This window comes from Neomonachus schauinslandi, chromosome 14 (genome assembly GCF_002201575.2).
Source record: "Neomonachus schauinslandi chromosome 14, ASM220157v2, whole genome shotgun sequence".
NCBI classification, from domain to species: domain Eukaryota; kingdom Metazoa; phylum Chordata; class Mammalia; order Carnivora; family Phocidae; genus Neomonachus; species Neomonachus schauinslandi.
The window spans coordinates 76,604,383-76,621,503 of record NC_058416.1 but is presented as its reverse complement, the minus strand read 5'-3'; the positions used below and the strand labels follow the sequence as shown (position 1 = coordinate 76,621,503).

Here is a 17,121-nt window from a genome sequence, read left to right as displayed (position 1 = left end):
AAAAAAAAAAAAAAAAGGACAAAACTGGGATGCCTGGATGGCTCAGTTGGTTAAGTGGCTGCCTTTGGCTCAGGTCACGATCCCAGGATCCTGGGATCGAGTCCCGCATCGGGCTCCTTGCTCAGCAGGGAGCCTGCTTCTCCCTCTGCCTGCCACTCCCCCTGTTTGTGCTCTCTCTAACAAATAAATAAATAACACCTTTTTTTTTAAAAGATTTTATTTATTTGACAGAGAGAGACACAGCGAGAGAGGGAACACAAGCAAGGGAAGTGGGAGAGGGAGAAGCAGGCTTCCCGCCGAGCAGGGAGCCCGATGCGGGGCTCGATCCCAGGACCCTGAGATCATGACCCGAGCCGAAGGCAGACACTTAACGACTGAGCCACCCAGGCGCCCCTAAATAACACCTTTTTAAAAAATAAATAAATAATAAAAACAGGACAAAATTAATGTACTCTGAGGGATCAGAGAAGGGCAAGAGCACCTCTAACTGGAGGGGCTTCCAAAGGTTCTAAGGACACATAAGCTTGGCCTAATAGATTTGAAGGCTATGGAAAAGTGGAAAGAGAGACAAGTACACGCTGAATAGCGTTAACCGCAGGAGCCCATGTGCATGGGCGAGAATGCATAATGCCCAACAGGACACATGAGGAGGAAGAAGAGGAGAACTTAATTAGCACTCACAAGGGGCCAGGCCCTGCTCTAAGCACTGACACACAGTTCCTCATTTAATCCCTGTAAAGTGGGTAACTGAGGCCACTTTAAGATGAAGAAACAGAAGCCCAAGAAACCGAGCAGGCCAGCCACATGAAAGAGAAACTCTGGTTGTAACAACAGGGGTCAATAATGGGAAACCACCCTGTGGCCAGTTCTGCCTGCCAGACTGAAGCATGCAGACGAAAGGCTCCCTGCTCCGTGTGAGTGGGGGAATGTAAGCCACAGTGTAGGGCAAAGTGCACCCCACGGGAGGCACTGAGAGCCAAGGGCTCGCACAGCGCCTCACACCTCAGGTACTCCAATGATGGGGACAAATGAAGGAGGGGCAGGGACCTCGTCCCTCCCAGGGCCCTGAACACTTGTATTGGTCCCCTGGACTTGGAGCTATTTCAGTGACCAAGGAAAAGAGTGACTGGGGCCAGAAACAGGTCGTGGCTGAGAGCTAACACACACTGGGTGCTCACCAGAGTCAGGCACAGTGTTAAGCACCATCCATACGTGTTCTCATTTCTCCTCACACTAACCCTCTGAGGGAGACACTATTGCTATCTCCATGCTCAAAGCAAGGAGACAGGCTCAGATGAGTTAAGTAACTTAAACCAGGTCACACAGCCTGAAAGTGGCAGGGCCATGGCTAGAACACAGAGCCTGTCTGACCCAAGCCGAGCCCTTCATCGGTGACTGCTACGCTAGAGGCTGGTGACTGGAAAGAGCAGGCACAGTAAACACTCCATCAGTGAGCTTCAGGGTTCAAGTACATGCAGGCAGGACTGAGGAAAGCATCAGAGGCACCTCAGGGCCCCATGGGATGACCCATGCTGACCGTCTGTATCCAGGGCTTAGGCAGCTTTGAGAAAGTCTTCGACTCCCAGCCCAGCAGAAAATACCTCTCCCCACCTTTGCTTACCTCACTTCGTTATCTACCACCCTAACAAAGGAGACGCCAGAATGATTGTTGCTACCCAATGGCTCCTCCTTAGACTAAGAAAATTAGAAAATCAAGAGTTAAAGTTTTTTTGTTTTTGTTTTTTTTAAAGATTTTATTTATTTACTTGAGAGAGAGAGAGAGAGCAGAGGGAGGGGGAGAAGCAGACTCCCCGCTGAGCAGGGAGCCTAATGCGGGGCTGGATCCCAGGACCCTGGGATCATGACCTGAGCCAAAGGCAGACACTTAACCAACGAAGCCCAGGCGCCCCAAGAACTAAAGATTTCATACAGGGTAGTTAACTTCCCACCATCAACTTGCACATGAAAGATGACTAAACATCTCATAAATATTATTCACCCTGAGTGGCAGAACTTCACGGTGGCTGAGGAGTAAAATCACTCTGAAAAGGTCTTGAGTAATTCATAAACCTCACTTATACATGTCAAATGCCTTCCTCCATAAAATGGGAAAAGTGTAGTATTCAGCAGTTACGCTGCAGCTCAGAAGGTGTGTATGGCTAGTACCTTGTCACATGGCAGCCTTTTCTAACTACAACCCTGTGATGAAAAGTGACCAGAGAGACTTCTGAAGGTGCCATAAAACTCGTACATTAAAGTGTTAACGCAGAGGAAAATCTCTTAGAAGCTGACAAACAGAATAAAAAAAAAATTAAAAAAAAAAAAAAAAGAAGCTGACAAACAGGAATGTACTGAATTTACACGCAACTTTAAAAGGCTTGGGTATGTAACCAGGCGGCAGTGGATCAGAAGCAGCAAATGAGCACTTGGGTGAAGCAGGCTCTTTACTCACAAGAAGTGAAAGCTGAGGGAAAGGGAGACCCAACTCTACACAGCCACGATCCTCAGACTTCAGCAAATGCAGGAGTCACCTAGAGGGCTTGTTGAAATGTAGATGCTGGGCTCGGCCCCCGTGGTTTCTGAATCTGAGTTTCTGGGATGGAGCTGAGAATCTGTATCTCAAACAAGTTCTGACATGATGCTGATGATGCTGGTCCAGGGACCACACTTTGAGAGCCAATGCTATACAGTAAAAACACACCAAAAGGTAACTCAAAAGTTAATTCGTTTTTACTGGATGAAAGCAAACTAGTCCAAGGGGTGTCTGGGTGGCTCAATTGGTTAAGTGTCTGCCTTCGGCCCAGGTCATGATCCCAGGGTCCTGGGATCGAGCCCTGTGTCGGGCTCCTGCTCAGCAGGGGAGTCTGCTTTTCCCTCTCCCTCTGCCCCTGCTCGTGTGCTCGCTCTCTCTCGATCACTCTCTCTCTCAAATAAATAAAATCTTAAAAAAAAAAAAAGAAAAAGAAAAGCAAACTAGTCTTTTTTTTTAAGTTCCAGTATAGTTAACATACAGTGTTATATGAAGGCAAACTAGTCCTACATACCCCAATGCGTTGTAGGGATAGCCCTCAGTTACAGTACAGAATCAGGATAACTACGCATGCTCAATATTTCCGAAAATGTGTCCCCCAGACCCCAAACAGGTTTTCAGAAAAAAAAAAAAAAGAGGTTCAAGGAAAATACTGGATTTAAAGCTTAATAAAGTTAGAACTTTAGAAAGTTAGAACTAAAGAAAGCTTCATAAAGTTAGAACACCTTCCTGGAATATGCTGTGAATCTCCCAGAGGGAAGTAGAAAATGTGACATGTCCCAGACTTAATTGACCTTGGAATCTTTACTGGTCAAATCACCTATTACCATCTTGCTCACTTCCATGGAACAGACTGAGAAAAATGGTGCCCCGAGTCATACAGAAAATGTTTTTGCATCTAGTTAAATTACTTAAGCTTATTGGTATCTTTTAGAAATATTTCCAATCAAAATGGTTAAAACTGGAAAAAACCTTTGGTACCTAAATGGATCAACTCTCTGCTAACCCAACTGTTTCAATGGTTTCAATGCACAGTAGAACAAGCAAATACGGCAAGGGAAGGCAGAAGGAGCCTCGAGGAGAAGAGGCAGCGATGGTTCTAAACAGAAAGCAAACTTTGCTCTGAAATGGAATTGGCTCTCAGCCACACGGGTGGAAAATAAATACCTTTTCCGGCAACACATTTCCCCAGTTCACTGAGGATTTCTCTCCGTTCCTTCACACTGGCTGTTGTCACCTTGCCCGCAAAACGCTTTAGTGTCTCGGAAACCTGTGAAGACCAAACCCACAGCAGAAATTTCAGCAAACTACAAAACAATGAGTGTGTGTGTGTGTGTGTGTGTGTGTGTGTGTGTGCGCGCGCACGCGCACGTGCACACTGGGGAAAGGGGTGCAGAGTTCAGAGCGGTTCTCTCTGACCCAAGGTTTCTCAACCTCCACACTGCGGACATTTGGAGCTGGGTAATTCTTGCTGTGAGGCCGTCTTCCTACGTTGTAGGATTCCAAGTGGTGTTCCTGGCCTCTACACCCTAAATGCCAATAACAACACTCCACTCCTCCTGCCTCAGCTGACAATCCAAACTGTCTCCAGACATTGTGAAATGTCTCCTGGTGGGCAAAATCACCCCCAGGTGACACGTACTACTTTAACCCAGTCAACTACTCAATACACCTTACTTAAGTTTAGACAAAAAGAGGCAAGGCAAAAGGCCAAAACCTCAGGACAGAAAAACAGCCTTTCAGAATTATGTAGAATCCAGTGAGGGCCCACTACATGCCCGTGTGTTCCCTCTATTCAGCTCATGTCAGCCTCCCACATAGGCCATGTCCACATCCCGGCAGGTCATTCGAGGAGCAGAAGCACAGTGGCTGAAGGGTAGAAAAGTAAAGAGACTGAATCCCAGCTCTGCCTCTTACCAGCTGTGGAAACTCAGTCAAATTCTGTCATCTCCTTGGATGGCTCAGTCATCCAAGGGTGGCTTGTCAGTTAAGCGTCCGACTCTTGATTTCAGCTCAGGTTATGATCTCAGGGTCCTGGGATTGAGCCCTGTATTGGGCTCCGTGCTCAGTGGGGAGTCTGCTTAAGATTGTCTTTCTCCCTCTGCCCCTCTCCCCTGCACACTCCCTCTCTAATAAATAAGTAAATCTTAAAAAAAAAAAAAAAATTACGTCATCTCCTTGACCATCAGTTCCCTATCTACACCATGCAGGTAATAGCACCCACCTCCCAGGACGGTTAGAAGCTAAGGGAGAGAGCCTCTGTAGAGCATTTACTCTTCTCTCAGCACAAGGTCAGCTATTACTGCCAATAAGCCTTTCAGGTAGGCATCAGTATCCCCCCTTTACATGTGATGAAAGAGCAGACTCCCAGAGGAGAAGCCATTGCTCAGACCGGGCTTGAGAGCCATAGCACCTGCATTTTTGAAACTAAGCCTGAAAGTGATAGGTCTATAAACCACTGCCAACCAGCTCTTAGCTTTCAACCACCATCCACATTAGCACAGCTGCATCCCCTGCACTTGAGGGGGGGCGGGCGCGGGGAGAGTAGTTTGCAAATATTACTGAAAATCTGCTCCTGAGACATATTCTCCAAGCTAGAGAACAGACAAGTCATGGATACATGAGCACTAGAAGAGGCCATGATAAGACCCAAGTAACTAACACACTGGTGCCCTCATCTTTTTCTTCTAAGGCTATTTCAGAGACAGGCCTTGGTAGTAAAGTAAGATTCAAGGGTGTATAGAGAAACAAAATTATGCTAAGTTTTTCTTATATTTACATCCCTGATATAATTCTACTGGCAATAAGTAAACTCATGCCAAAACTCTATCTTCCACATAAGTGATTGTTTTAATACTGTCTTTTGTTTTTATAGTCATATATGCAGATAATTAAAGAGTCAACATCATGTCAACTATACTTCCAAAAAAAAAAGTCAAAGCTGAAGAGTTCTGGGAAGTCTGCTAAAAAAACCAGTCTCTTGCCTTCACTCCCCAAGGGCACCCTCTTTCACCAATTCTTGCTCAAGATTTTGGAGTTACCTCCATAATCTCTAAATAACTTGTCTGTGACACTACTATTTTTCAGTTTTATTGCTTTTTATAACAGCTCTCTTTCTCCAACCTCACTTCATACCCTCCTCTCTTCCCCAACGTAATTCCTCAGTTTCATAATATGGGCTAGCTCAGTAGTCAGTGTTTACACTGTATGTAAATGGTAGGCATTCAATCTCCGATTATTTTTTTAAGATTTTATTTACTTATTTCTAGAGAGAGAGCACAAGAGCACACGTGCATGTGTACATGTACCCAAGCAAGCGGAAGGAAGAGCAGAGAGAGAATCTCAAGCAGGCTCCCGGCTGAGTGTGGAGCCCGACCCCACAACCCCAAGATCATGACTGGAGCCTAAATCAGGAGTTGGACACCCAACCAAACCACCCAGGAGCCCCATTCAACCTCCATTTAAAGATTTTATTTATTTGTCAGAGAGAGAGAGAGGCAGGCAGGCAGGCAGAGGGAGATGCAGGCTCCCTACTGAGCAAGGAGCCTGATGTAGGACTCAATTCCAGGACCCTAGGATCATGACCTGAGCCAAAGGCAGAGACGGTTAAGTGACTGAGCCACCCGGGCGTCCCTCAACCTCCATTTAATACACTATGTTTACTATCCTACACAGCTTTATTAACCCTGGAGCTAATAAATGCCCTTTCCCACCTCACCTCAGTTTGCCTTGTTTTATCTGTGCTAATTTGCAGTTCGATCCCAAACTATTTGCCACTTCTCTAAATCTCAGTACATTTGGGCAGATCAGGTATTCTACCAAATTCCATCTTCCTGAAGAAATCTCTCCCAGAACTTGATGACCTGCCCCAGTTTGGCAAGTGATCCTCTATAGATGGGACACAGTGTATCACCCTGAAAATGTACTCTTTCTTGTGTTTAGATGGAGCACATCCTCCATTTTGTGGAGTCTTTGCAAATCTGAAAATGTTGTAGCTTCACACTTTGACTTAAGTTTGTTTAGATACAGAATAGTAGATTGAAATCATTTTCCCTCAGACTACCGAAGACATTTCTCAATGAACTCCAGCTTTCAGTGTTGTTACAAAATCCAGTGCCATTCTGATTTTTGATCCTTTGTATGAGACCTGACTTTTCCCCCTGCAAACTTCTAGGATCTTCTCTTTGTGTCCAAGGCTCTAAAATTTCACGCTAATGTGCTTTTTGTGAGTCTGTTTTCATCTACTGTGCCCAGCATTTTTGATCTGTAAACACACCCTCCGTTCAGGGCAAGTTTCTTGAATTACTCTGCAGATGATTTCCTTGGATATTGGGCCTCCTACACCAGTCCTCACAGTGATCCTGTTTTACACTCCCCAGAGAAAAAAGTCCAGGCTTTTGCCAAGGTGGACAAGGTGGAGAAAGACAGCTGGGGATCTGACTGCATGTGAAAAGAGCTTTCAACCAATCCTCCTAATTTAGCCCCTCCCACTCACCCTCACTTCCAGAGGTTAGCTGATACCCCCAGCTCCCATCTGTCAGAGATGCTGCCATGTGAGTCAGGTTGCTTCTCAGCTTTCCCAACTGTTGGCTTAGGATTTCTTTTCCTTGGGTCTGCTAAATCCTTGCCATTCATCACTTTCTAGTTTCCAAAAGTTTGCTGCTGTTGTCTGTCCCCCATTCTCCCAACCTTTGTGGGGTTACTTTTTTTTAAAACCTTTTACTAGTTTTAGTGAGGGTTGAGGAGACACCAAAAATAGATGCATGAATACAACCCACTCTCTACCTAGAATTCCCACATAGCTGTCTTTCCAGGATAATATTAAATTCTTGGCTATAGTTTCTCTCACAAAGTTGAAAGAACCTTTTTAGGTTCAAGGCCCTACTTTCTCTTAATCAGAAAATGAATTGAGACCCTGTCAGAAAATTGAAGAAAATGCACACCAAGATCTTTCAGATAAGTCTTTTGTTGGTGTGACCAGATGCAAACAGCTTTAGAGTTCAGAGGTTTCTCTCTAGAGTGGCAGTGTCCAAAAGAACCTTGTGATGATGGAAATTCTTCTTCTGCACTGTCCAGTACAGTGGCTGGCAGCCACATGTGGCTATCCACACACTGAAATGTGGCTAGTGCAACTGAAGAACTAAATTTTTCATTTACTTTTAACTAACTTAACTAGCCATTAAATACCTACATGGCTAGTGGCTACCATACCGAACAACACAGCTCTAGAGAGATGTTTCTGCACTTGAGTATGAATGTTAAACATTCGGTATGTGTCCCCTAACCCCTTCCAAAATACCCAACAGACTAAGCTTTTCTTTCCAGGATTCAGTATAACACAACTTGAAACAAATTACCAGCCCCCTACACAGGAAATTCTCAATAGCAACCTCCAAATGTTCCCTAAGTGCTCACTCTCTGGCCTCAGGGCCTCCCTATCAAAATCAATTAGTCTCCTCTCCCAGGAGATCCAAGTAAGCCAAGCTGTCCCTTGGCCACGGGTTTCTTTTTCCCATATTATTGTCTTTTCATTCTAAAACACTCATAACTACAAACGAGGCTAAGGTGGAGGAAAAAGTTTTTCCCAAGTCCTTCCCACCCTACAAGGTACTCACAGGTGATAACACTCAAGGGTGATAAGGTTCTTCCAAGGTAGTAGCGGTTCTTTTACTTCCAACCCTGGTCCTAATAACAACCACCAACGTATAAAGTGCCCTACTTTATCTCACTGAATCCTCACAAGCCTCTACCGTAGGTACTACCGTAGCCCCATTTTATAGACGAAAAGACTGAGACTTGGCGGAGCTAAGTAACTTGCCCAGCGTCTCATGGAAATCAACGAGCTGGGACTCAAACTCGGATCTGTATAAATCCAAAGGCTATGCGCTAAGTCCCTGCACATAGTAGGTGCTCGAGAAACGTTTGCTGAACGTAAAGTTTAAGGACGAGTCTGCGCTGGCCGGGGCTCACTGCCGGAGGGCTCGGAGAAATGCAGCAGAGCCTCGTAAAGGTGAACTTCTGCAACTCCAGGGTCAGGGAGGGCCCCGCCGGGCTCCAGCTACCGAAGCCCAGGCCGGAGCCCCTGACTCCTCCAGCCCGGGGTTGGCCTGCGCCGCGAGGGCCGGGCCGGACCACGAGCCGCGAGGGGCCGGCCCGAGACTGCCCCGGGGCCGCGCCCTCCGCAGCCACTGCCCACCGTACCCCTAGGCCAGCGGCAAGAACGGTCTGGCTCGACGGCCGCCGTCCACACCCAGTCGCTGGCCGCGTTGGCCCCACAGCCGCCCGCCTCACCTGCGTGTCCGCCGCCATCCTGCCGGCGCTGACTCCGGAACCGCTTCCGGAGCGCTTCCGGGTCACAGCGCGGGCCCACGCGGCAGGGCGAGGCAGGAGCCCGCCGGGGCCGGACCTGGCGCCCCCGGGCGGGACGGCGGCCGCTGCAGCTTGGGCGGGGAGGCGGGCAGCGAGATGTTGTTCCTGGGTCGGCGCCGGGAACAGTCGAGGCCTCCTCCCCGGGGCCTGCTGCTCAGCCCCCCGGGGCCCTTCTCAGCTTGGCCTCGTGGGAGACGAAGGTCTTTGAGGATTTGTAATTCGGTGAGACCGCCCCGTAGCCTTCGACTCGCTTCGAGTTCGCAGGTCCGGCCCGGACTCCCCCACGTGGCCTGTGCTGAGTGAAGACCACATTCTTTAGAGAAATGAGTTTCTGAAATGGCAGAACTGACTTAGGTAAAAGGGAGATGCATCTTCTGAGCTTGTAACCAGTGGCGGACAACCAGTTAGAAAACAAGGAGGAGGTCTGGCTGCCGGGGAAGGATTCAGGAGCTGGGGGGGGGGGGGGGGTGCTCAGGCAAAAATGTCCCAGACTGGGGATAGGCAAGGCCACAGGGTGGGCGCCTAAGGGCAGTAAAGGGCCTCATGATGCATGAGGCATTGTCTAAATTTTCGGTGTGCAGACGGACCAACTCTATAGTGTAGAGAAGGGTGTCTGTGCAGCTTAGCTGTTGGCCCTCTCTTAGCAGTGGCCCTCAAAGTGTTAGAAACCTAGTTACAACAAATACCTTTCCATCAGGACCCAGTACAGATTTGTAACCACAAGGAAACACCTACCCTTGCAGCAATCACGTTTTATCTTGGTCACCGCCTACCTGCAAGTATCTCTGAGGGACCCAGGCTAGTGGCCAGATGGCCACGGAAATAAGAATTCCGGTATAATCAAAACACAGTTAGGGGTGCCGGCTGGCAGTCGGTGGAACATGCAAGTCTTAATTTCTGGGTTTTGAGTTCAAGCCCAGAATTGGGTAGAGATTACTTTTAAAAATCTTAAAAAAAGAAAAACAGCTAACGCTGGGTGGTATTAGGGGCACCTGGGTGACTCAGTTAAGCATCTGCCTTCAGCTCAGGTCAGGATCCCAGGGTCCTGGAATCCAGCCCTATGGGCAGGCTCCCTGCTCAGCAGGGAGTCTGCTTCTCCCGGCCTGCCACTCCCCCTGCTTGCGCTTGCTCTGACAAATGGATTTTTTTTAAGATTTTATTTATTTGACAGAGATACACAGTGACAGAGGGAACACAAGCAGGGGGAGAGGGAGAAGCAGGCTTCCAGCCGAGCAGGGAGCCCGATGCAGGGCTTGATCCTAGTGAGCCAAAGGCAGATGCTTACTGACTGAGCCACCCAGGCGCCCCCCTCTCTGACAAAATCTTAAAAAAAAAAAGGCTGGGTGGTATTGGATGCTGGGAAAGCAGCACCTCAATTACAAAGAGAACAATGGAAAGAAAAGAAAAAAAGGGACACTGAAATGTCAACTTCAAATAAAGCTCTACTGTTCCCTGACTCTAGTTTCTAGTACACAGCACCGTAAACCTCAAAATGCACAAAATGAAGAGTCCAGAGACTTTTAAGAGAAGCCTTTATTTCCTTGTTTCACAAATAAAACTTGGCTGAATTGGTTGCTTTTTGGTGATTAGTCGAAGAGACCAAATCCCATATCCTCGTCCGACTCCTCCGACTCCTCCTTTGCTTCAACCTTGGCTGGGGCCGCAGTGGCAGCAGGTGCAGAAGTGGGGGCAGCGGCCACAGGGGCAGCAGCCACAAACGCAGATGGATCAGCCAAGAAGGCCTTGACCTGAAGCAAGGGGAGAAGTTCGTGATCAAAACGGCCATCCACAACCTCTGCTACCCACAACCCCTCAGCTCTAGTTCTCAGCCCCTGAAGCCTTCCCTGGAGATGATCAGGCAAGACAGCTTGGGTATGGCCTGGTAAGCTTAGGCCCCGCTCTTACTCATCAACTAACCCCTCTTCAGGTCTCTTGTCATTTCTAAAGTCAAGCACATACCTCCCCATGCCCCCCAACTTCTTAAGGAAACTCTTAAAAGTGTTATCTGTTTTGTTAAATTACAGCATCAACTGAGCACACTGCCGTCTATTTATCCCATCAGGGCCACTGTGGCCCCAGGGTTTTTTTTTACCTTTTCAGCAAGTGGGAAGGTGTAATCAGTCTCCACAGACAAAGCCAGGACCCGCTTGTATCCATTGATGATAGAATGGGGCACTGATGCAACAGTCGGGTAACCTATCTGCAGACATACGCTGGCAACATTGCGGACACCCTATAGAGGGAGGGAAAAATTCCAGGTCAGCCGAGGTGGGTTATCTTACAGACAAGGCCGTGAAGTCCAAGTAAAGCTCAATAGCACACAAGATTTCAAGACTGACTTGCTGTGTCTCACACAGGACACTTACCTCACACCAAATGCTTCCGGCAGGGCAATTCAGACCCAGTAATTTATAAACACTTTTTGCCCTTATTGCCAACATGAGTATTTCCTGTATCATAATGATGGCATTTACTTCAAAAGTCACTATTTTGTGAAAATGTAAACTAAGCTAACCATTCACTTCTGGGAGGAAAAAAAAATGTTAAGCTAATTCCAGATGTGAATTTCAACCACTACTGAGATTTCAAAAAGTTAACAGTATATATAACTGCAACTTTTCGTTTGTCCACGAAAAGAAAAAAATAATTACATCTTCTATCACCTTATTCATCAATTAAAAGGTATTTTAATGGCAAAAACTAAGCAAGCTAGTCTCCGGAAAAGTCAATCCTCCCCGAACAGGGTACCTGGCAACATTTACGTTATTACACGGTCCTCATTTTCCTCATTTCTCCTTTGACTCAGGAAACCATTCAAAATCTCGTTTTATTGCAGGCCCTAGAGTAATAATGGCCCTCACTATATGCCCAGTACTGTTAAAAGGCTTTATACTCATCAATTCATTAAATCCTTCAACAACCTTATAGTATTACTGCTGTTTTACAGATGAAGAAATGGAAGTAAACAGAGTACATAATTGTCTTTGGTTATGTGGCTTATTTCAGCTGCGTAGCCAGGATTCAGTGTGAAGCTAGCCATGCTCTCAACCATTAACCAAGGGCCTGAAATAGACAGCCTGTACCTCCAGGAAGCGAGAATGCAGAGTCTCCTCTGTGATGTCAAGCACTTCAGGGTTGTAGATGCTGCCATTGTCAAACACCTGCTGGATGATCAGCCCAAAGGAGAAGGGGGAGATGTTCAGCATGTTCAGCAGTGTGGCTTCGCTGGCTCCCACTTTGTCTCCGGTCTTAATCAGCTGCACATCACTCTGAAGAACAAGGTAAGGGTTGGCAGTCAACACCTGGACAGCCAGCAGGTCCACAGCAACCAAGCCCCCACCACCTGCCTGGCTAGCACTGGCAAGCCAAGTCCACTCACCAGGATTTCAATGGTGCCTCTGGAGATTTTAGTGGTGATGCCTAAAGCCTGGAAGAAGGAGGTCTTCTCGGGCCCCAGACCAGTGTTCTGGGCTGGCACGGTGACTTCACAGGGGGCTATGGCACCAGCACGGGCGGCAGCTGGCACCTGAACAAAACCAACAGTGAAAAGTCTTCTCTCCACAAATACAAGTTTTTATGGGTCAGTTTTGCTTTTAAGGAGCCAAAATTAGTAAGATCTCGTTAGACAACCTGATTCTCTCCTTACCTTATTGGCCAGCAGCATGTCCCTGATCTCAGTGAGGTCCTCCTTGGTGAACACAAAGCCCACATTCCCCCGGATATGAGGCAACAGTCTGCAAAGAGAAGTTTACAGGAAACAGTCGCCTTTCAGCACCATTCTTCTCCAGGAAAGGGGAGAAGGGCACTGAGAAGGGAGGACAAAGATGCCCGAGAGAATTCACAGACTTCTCCAGAGCTGGGTTGTTCTCCAGATGCCCTCGGATGGCCTTGCGCATCATGGTGTTCTTGCCCATCAGCACGACAGCCTTCCCACGGAGAGACATGCGGATCTGCTGCATCTGCTTTGAACCCACATTGTCTGCTCCCACAATGAAGCATTTCGGATAATCATCCAAAAGTTGCTACAAAAACAAGCCAGAAACAATGTTTAGCAGGAGGAAAGAGAGAAGAAGAAACCAAATCCCACAATCACTGGTTTCCATCTCACTCCCTTTCTTCTAGGCTTTTGAAGTGATTCAGAAATTGGGACAATTCCTCCCATGGGGAGCCACCTGAGTTGTAAAATGGACAGATTTATCAAAGATTTGTACCCTGAGTATGAATGGTGAAAATTAGGTTTCTACATTCAATCCTCCAATTTTTTTATTGTAACATTTATTTTTAATTTCTCCCAATTATGAGGCATGTTTCTGATGCATTAAATGGCTGCATCAGCAGAAAAAACAACTCTTCCAAATAGATTTACAGCATTTTAAGCACTAAGTAAAACAAATACAACAAAACGCTACATGCAGAATCTAGATTGTGGATATGTGATTACTGGACAATCCTTTTAAATTCTGTGTGTGTGGGCGCCTGGGTGGCTCAGTTGGTTAAGCGACTGCCTTCAGCTCAGGTCATGATCCCAGGGTCCTGGGATCGAGTCCCGCGTCGGGCTCCCTGCTCTGCGGGGAGCCTGCTTCTCCCTCTCCCACTCCCCCTGCTTGTGTTCCCTCTCTCGCTGTCTCTCTGTCAAATAAATAAATAAAATCTTTAAAAATAAATAAAATAAAATAAAAAATAAATTCTCTGTGTGTCTGAAAACTTTCATGATAAATAGGGGAGAATAGACTAAGCTCCACAAGGCAGCCTAATAACTGAAAAAGAGCATGGTCTGCATTTCTGGGCGGGGAAGGACCCCCCCCCCCCACCATCCAAGAGAACACATTCACAGGATATTTGGTATCTTGACAAGACCTAAATATGCAACAAGTTGCCACTTTATAATGAGTCACTCATTGGTGCAGGCGTTCGCAAAATGGGAGACTGAAGAGCAAAAGTATGAGTGCTATTTGGAAACCAGACAGACCAGATAATGAATGCTGTCATCTTAGGAGCCACTCAAACTGCCTGAGCCCATTTATCTGCAAACGGGGTGGGGGGGCAGATCTCCGCATATTGTGAAAATTAAATAAGATGTGCCTAAAAATGGTCGTTCAGTAGCTGACACCCAGAAGGCGCTCAACACATGACAATTCATGGTCCCGAGTAGTGCCCAGGGCCCAAGCTGCATGGCGACCGCGAGCCATCCCCGCACTCACGATGATCTTAAGGAAGTAGTTGGACTTCCAGGTCGCCCTGTCTTCCCTGGGCATCACGGCGGTGCGTCAGGGATTGCCACGCAGGGTTTAAAGACGATGTCACTGCGGAGAAAGAGGGAGCTCAGACACCCCCCGACACCACAGCCCCACAGGGCTCCAAGCCCGAGGCCTATGCAGGACAGACCACGCGTGAGCGCCCGCCAGCCCGGCTTGGGGCTGCCGCCGTCGCCGCCACTCGGGAAGCGCAAGCCACCGCCGAGGCCCCAGGCCGAACAGGCCCGGGCCCGCCCCCTCCCAAAATCCCACAAAGACACCCCCCCGCCCCCATCTTTCCCACCGCCGGTACCCGGTGCGACTGCAACAATAACACGAACCTCTCACGAGGACGCCTGGAGAAAAGAGGGCCGTGCGCCGGCGCCCATCTTTTATATGTGAACGAAGCGGCCAATCAGAAGACGCGGGCAGTGTCCCCCACCTATTGGCTGGCGCCAACGCCTGTCTGGTGACGCTGAACTGATCTAGACAGCCATTGGATGATATTGCTGCCACTCCAGCCAACGGGAAGCCGCCTTTAAATAAAGCTGTTAAGGAAGGCGCCGCTTCATGTTGGAGCAGCTGTCTCAAAGCTGCTTCCCTCTGCTGGCGTGGAGCTGCTCGCGTTCAGGACTAGAGCTTGGACGCTGAGCGTTCAAGTTTTCTCCTCCACTGGCCAAATCGCAAAACTAAAAAGAGTATGATGCAGAGCTGAGGAATAATTGCACATGCTTTAGAAACAGCATGGTGTCTTGTCTACTCTACAGTTTGTTCTTCCCCTACGAAAACAGAAGAACCCTTTAAAACCTAAATCAGATCATTACCTCATCTGATCAAAAGTCCTCAAAAGTTTCCTATTTCCTCAGAGTAAAAGCCTAAAACTTAAACTGCCTACAAGGCCCTACAGGATCTGCTCTGGACCTCCACTCCTATAATCTCATCTCTTTTCCTACTGACTCTCCCAGCCAGACGATGCTCTGTGCTGTTTTTCCAGAGCATGCTCCCACCTGAGGGGTCGTGCACTAGCTAGTCCCTCTTTCCGGAAGGCTCCTTGCTGATATCCACAGAATTAACCACAAGTCTTGGCTCAAATATCATGTGCTCAAGGAGGCCTACCCTGATCGCCCTATTTAAAATTACCCAAAAAATCCACTACCACTCCCCCTGACTCTGTTCTATTTTTTCAGTAGCACTTACACCTTTTTCTTTTCTTTTGTTTCTTTTTTAGTACTTACACCTTCTAACACACTATATAACTTACTATGTTGTGGTTGTCTGTCACTCCCTGCAAGAATGCAAGCTCCACAAAGCAGAGACTTTAGTCTTGTGCCTGGCACATAGCAGGCATATAATAAATATCTGTTGAGCGAATGAATGCAAGGTTTGCAGTCAGAAGACCTGGGTCCATATCCTTCTACCATTTGCTGTGTCATCTTAGGAAGTGATTTCACCTTGTTGAGCCTCTGTTTCCCTTTCCTTAACTGTAAAATGGGGATAATGAAGTATCTACATTCTAGAGTTGCTATGAGGATTAAATGAGATATGTGTTAAGACAACACAGTCAGGGCGCCTGGGTGGCTCAGTTGTTAAGCGTCTGCCTTCGGCTCAGGTCATGATCCCAGAGTCCTGGGATCTAGCCCCACATCGGGCTCCCTGCTTGGCAGGAGGCCTGCTTCTCCCTCTCCCACTGCCTGCTTGTATTCCCTCTCTCGCTGTGTCTCTGTCAAATAAATAAATAAAATCTTTAAAAAAAAATGGGGGGGGGGCCCTGGGTGGCTCAATCGTTAAGCGTCTGCCTTCGGCTCAGGTCATGATCCCAGGGTCCTGGGATGGAGCCCCGCATCGGGCTCCCTGCTCGGCGGGAAGCCTGCTTCTCCCTCTCCCATTCCCCCTGCTTGTGTTTCCTCTCTCGCTGTCTCCCTCTCTGTCAAATAAATAAATAAAATCTTAAAAAAAAATAAAAATAAAAAATAAAAGACTTAACACAGTCCCTGGAATGTAGGAGGAAGTTGCTAATTCTAGTTTCTTTTATTATGCATTCATTCAACACTTATTTGCACGTTTGTCCTAGATCAATAATTTTTTTTTTCTGGTTATGACTAAGGTAGATCCTAGGGTGGAAGGGGTGTTTCTATCTTCACCCTTTCAAGTTAGAAATTTTTGTATTTCTGTTTCAAAGACTCCTAGTGTCTCTGGTGAACAGCTGTTTAGAAAACTGGTGGAGTCAATTACTGCTAAGATCCCTTTTTAATGACAATGTATTACTGCATGCTCAGCATTGTGTTAAGTACTTTGTACACATTACTGCTGTGAATTTTGCAACAATTTCCTGAGGAGGTACAGTATTAGCATTTCCGTTTATCAATGAGAAAATTCACATAGAGGTTAAACAGCTTGCTCAAGCCCCAATAAACAATGGCTTCGGAACTGAAATCTAGGAGCAAGTTCAAAGCCCATGGGTCTCACGATGCTATACAGTCCTTTCCAAACCCTGAGGCTGTCTCTCCCCAAATGCACTTTTCCAAGTATATACACACTCACATGGTACCTTCCCAAGGACATCTTGGCTCTGATGATATAAATACCATCTCTAATTGTAGTACATCAATTCAATGGAATATCATGAAGCCATTAAAAAATGATGCAGATCCATATTTATTGACATGGGAAAATACAAAGTACAGTTGAGTGAAAAAGCAAATTACAGTGAAATGTGCCATATCCACATTTCTTTTTTTTTTTTTTAAGATTTTATTTATTTGCGAGAGAGAGAATGAGAGACAGAGAGCATGAGAGGGAGAAGGGTCAGAGGGAGAAGCAGACTCCCTGCTGAGCAGGGAGCCCGATGCAGGACTCGATCCCGGGACTCCAGGATCATGACCTGAGCCGAAGGCAGTCGCTTAACCAACTGAGCCACCCAGGCGCCCCATATCCACATTTCTATAAATGAAATAAATTCGACATGGTCTGGAAGAATAAACCGTCATC

General features: G+C 47.1%; 2 protein-coding genes across 5 annotated transcripts in view; both read right to left on the bottom strand.

The window, feature by feature from the left end:
• The window catches only part of GCN1 (GCN1 activator of EIF2AK4), a 57,947-nt gene extending 49,098 nt beyond the window's left edge, over window positions 1-8,849 (bottom strand). For all 4 annotated transcript variants that reach the window (XM_044921229.1, XM_044921230.1, XM_044921231.1 and 1 more), the window contains exons 1-2: window positions 8,822-8,849; window positions 3,698-3,800 (exon numbers count right to left, since the gene is read on the bottom strand). In XM_044921229.1, coding sequence (XP_044777164.1) covers window positions 3,698-3,800; window positions 8,822-8,839 — 121 coding nt within the window. In that variant the 5' untranslated portion in view covers window positions 8,840-8,849. The remainder of the gene's footprint in view (window positions 1-3,697; window positions 3,801-8,821) is intronic.
• A 1,565-nt stretch (window positions 8,850-10,414) lies between these two features.
• RPLP0 (ribosomal protein lateral stalk subunit P0) lies at window positions 10,415-14,506 on the bottom strand. The gene is made up of 8 exons (XM_021703395.1): window positions 14,475-14,506; window positions 14,101-14,202; window positions 12,746-12,921; window positions 12,546-12,633; window positions 12,279-12,425; window positions 11,983-12,168; window positions 10,992-11,132; window positions 10,415-10,647 (listed from the first exon to the last, which is right to left on the bottom strand). The coding sequence occupies exons 2-8, from the start codon at window positions 14,152-14,154 to the stop codon at window positions 10,486-10,488; spliced, it is 954 nt and encodes a 317-aa protein (XP_021559070.1). The 5' UTR covers window positions 14,155-14,202; window positions 14,475-14,506; the 3' UTR covers window positions 10,415-10,485.
• Window positions 14,507-17,121: the final 2,615 nt, after the last annotated feature.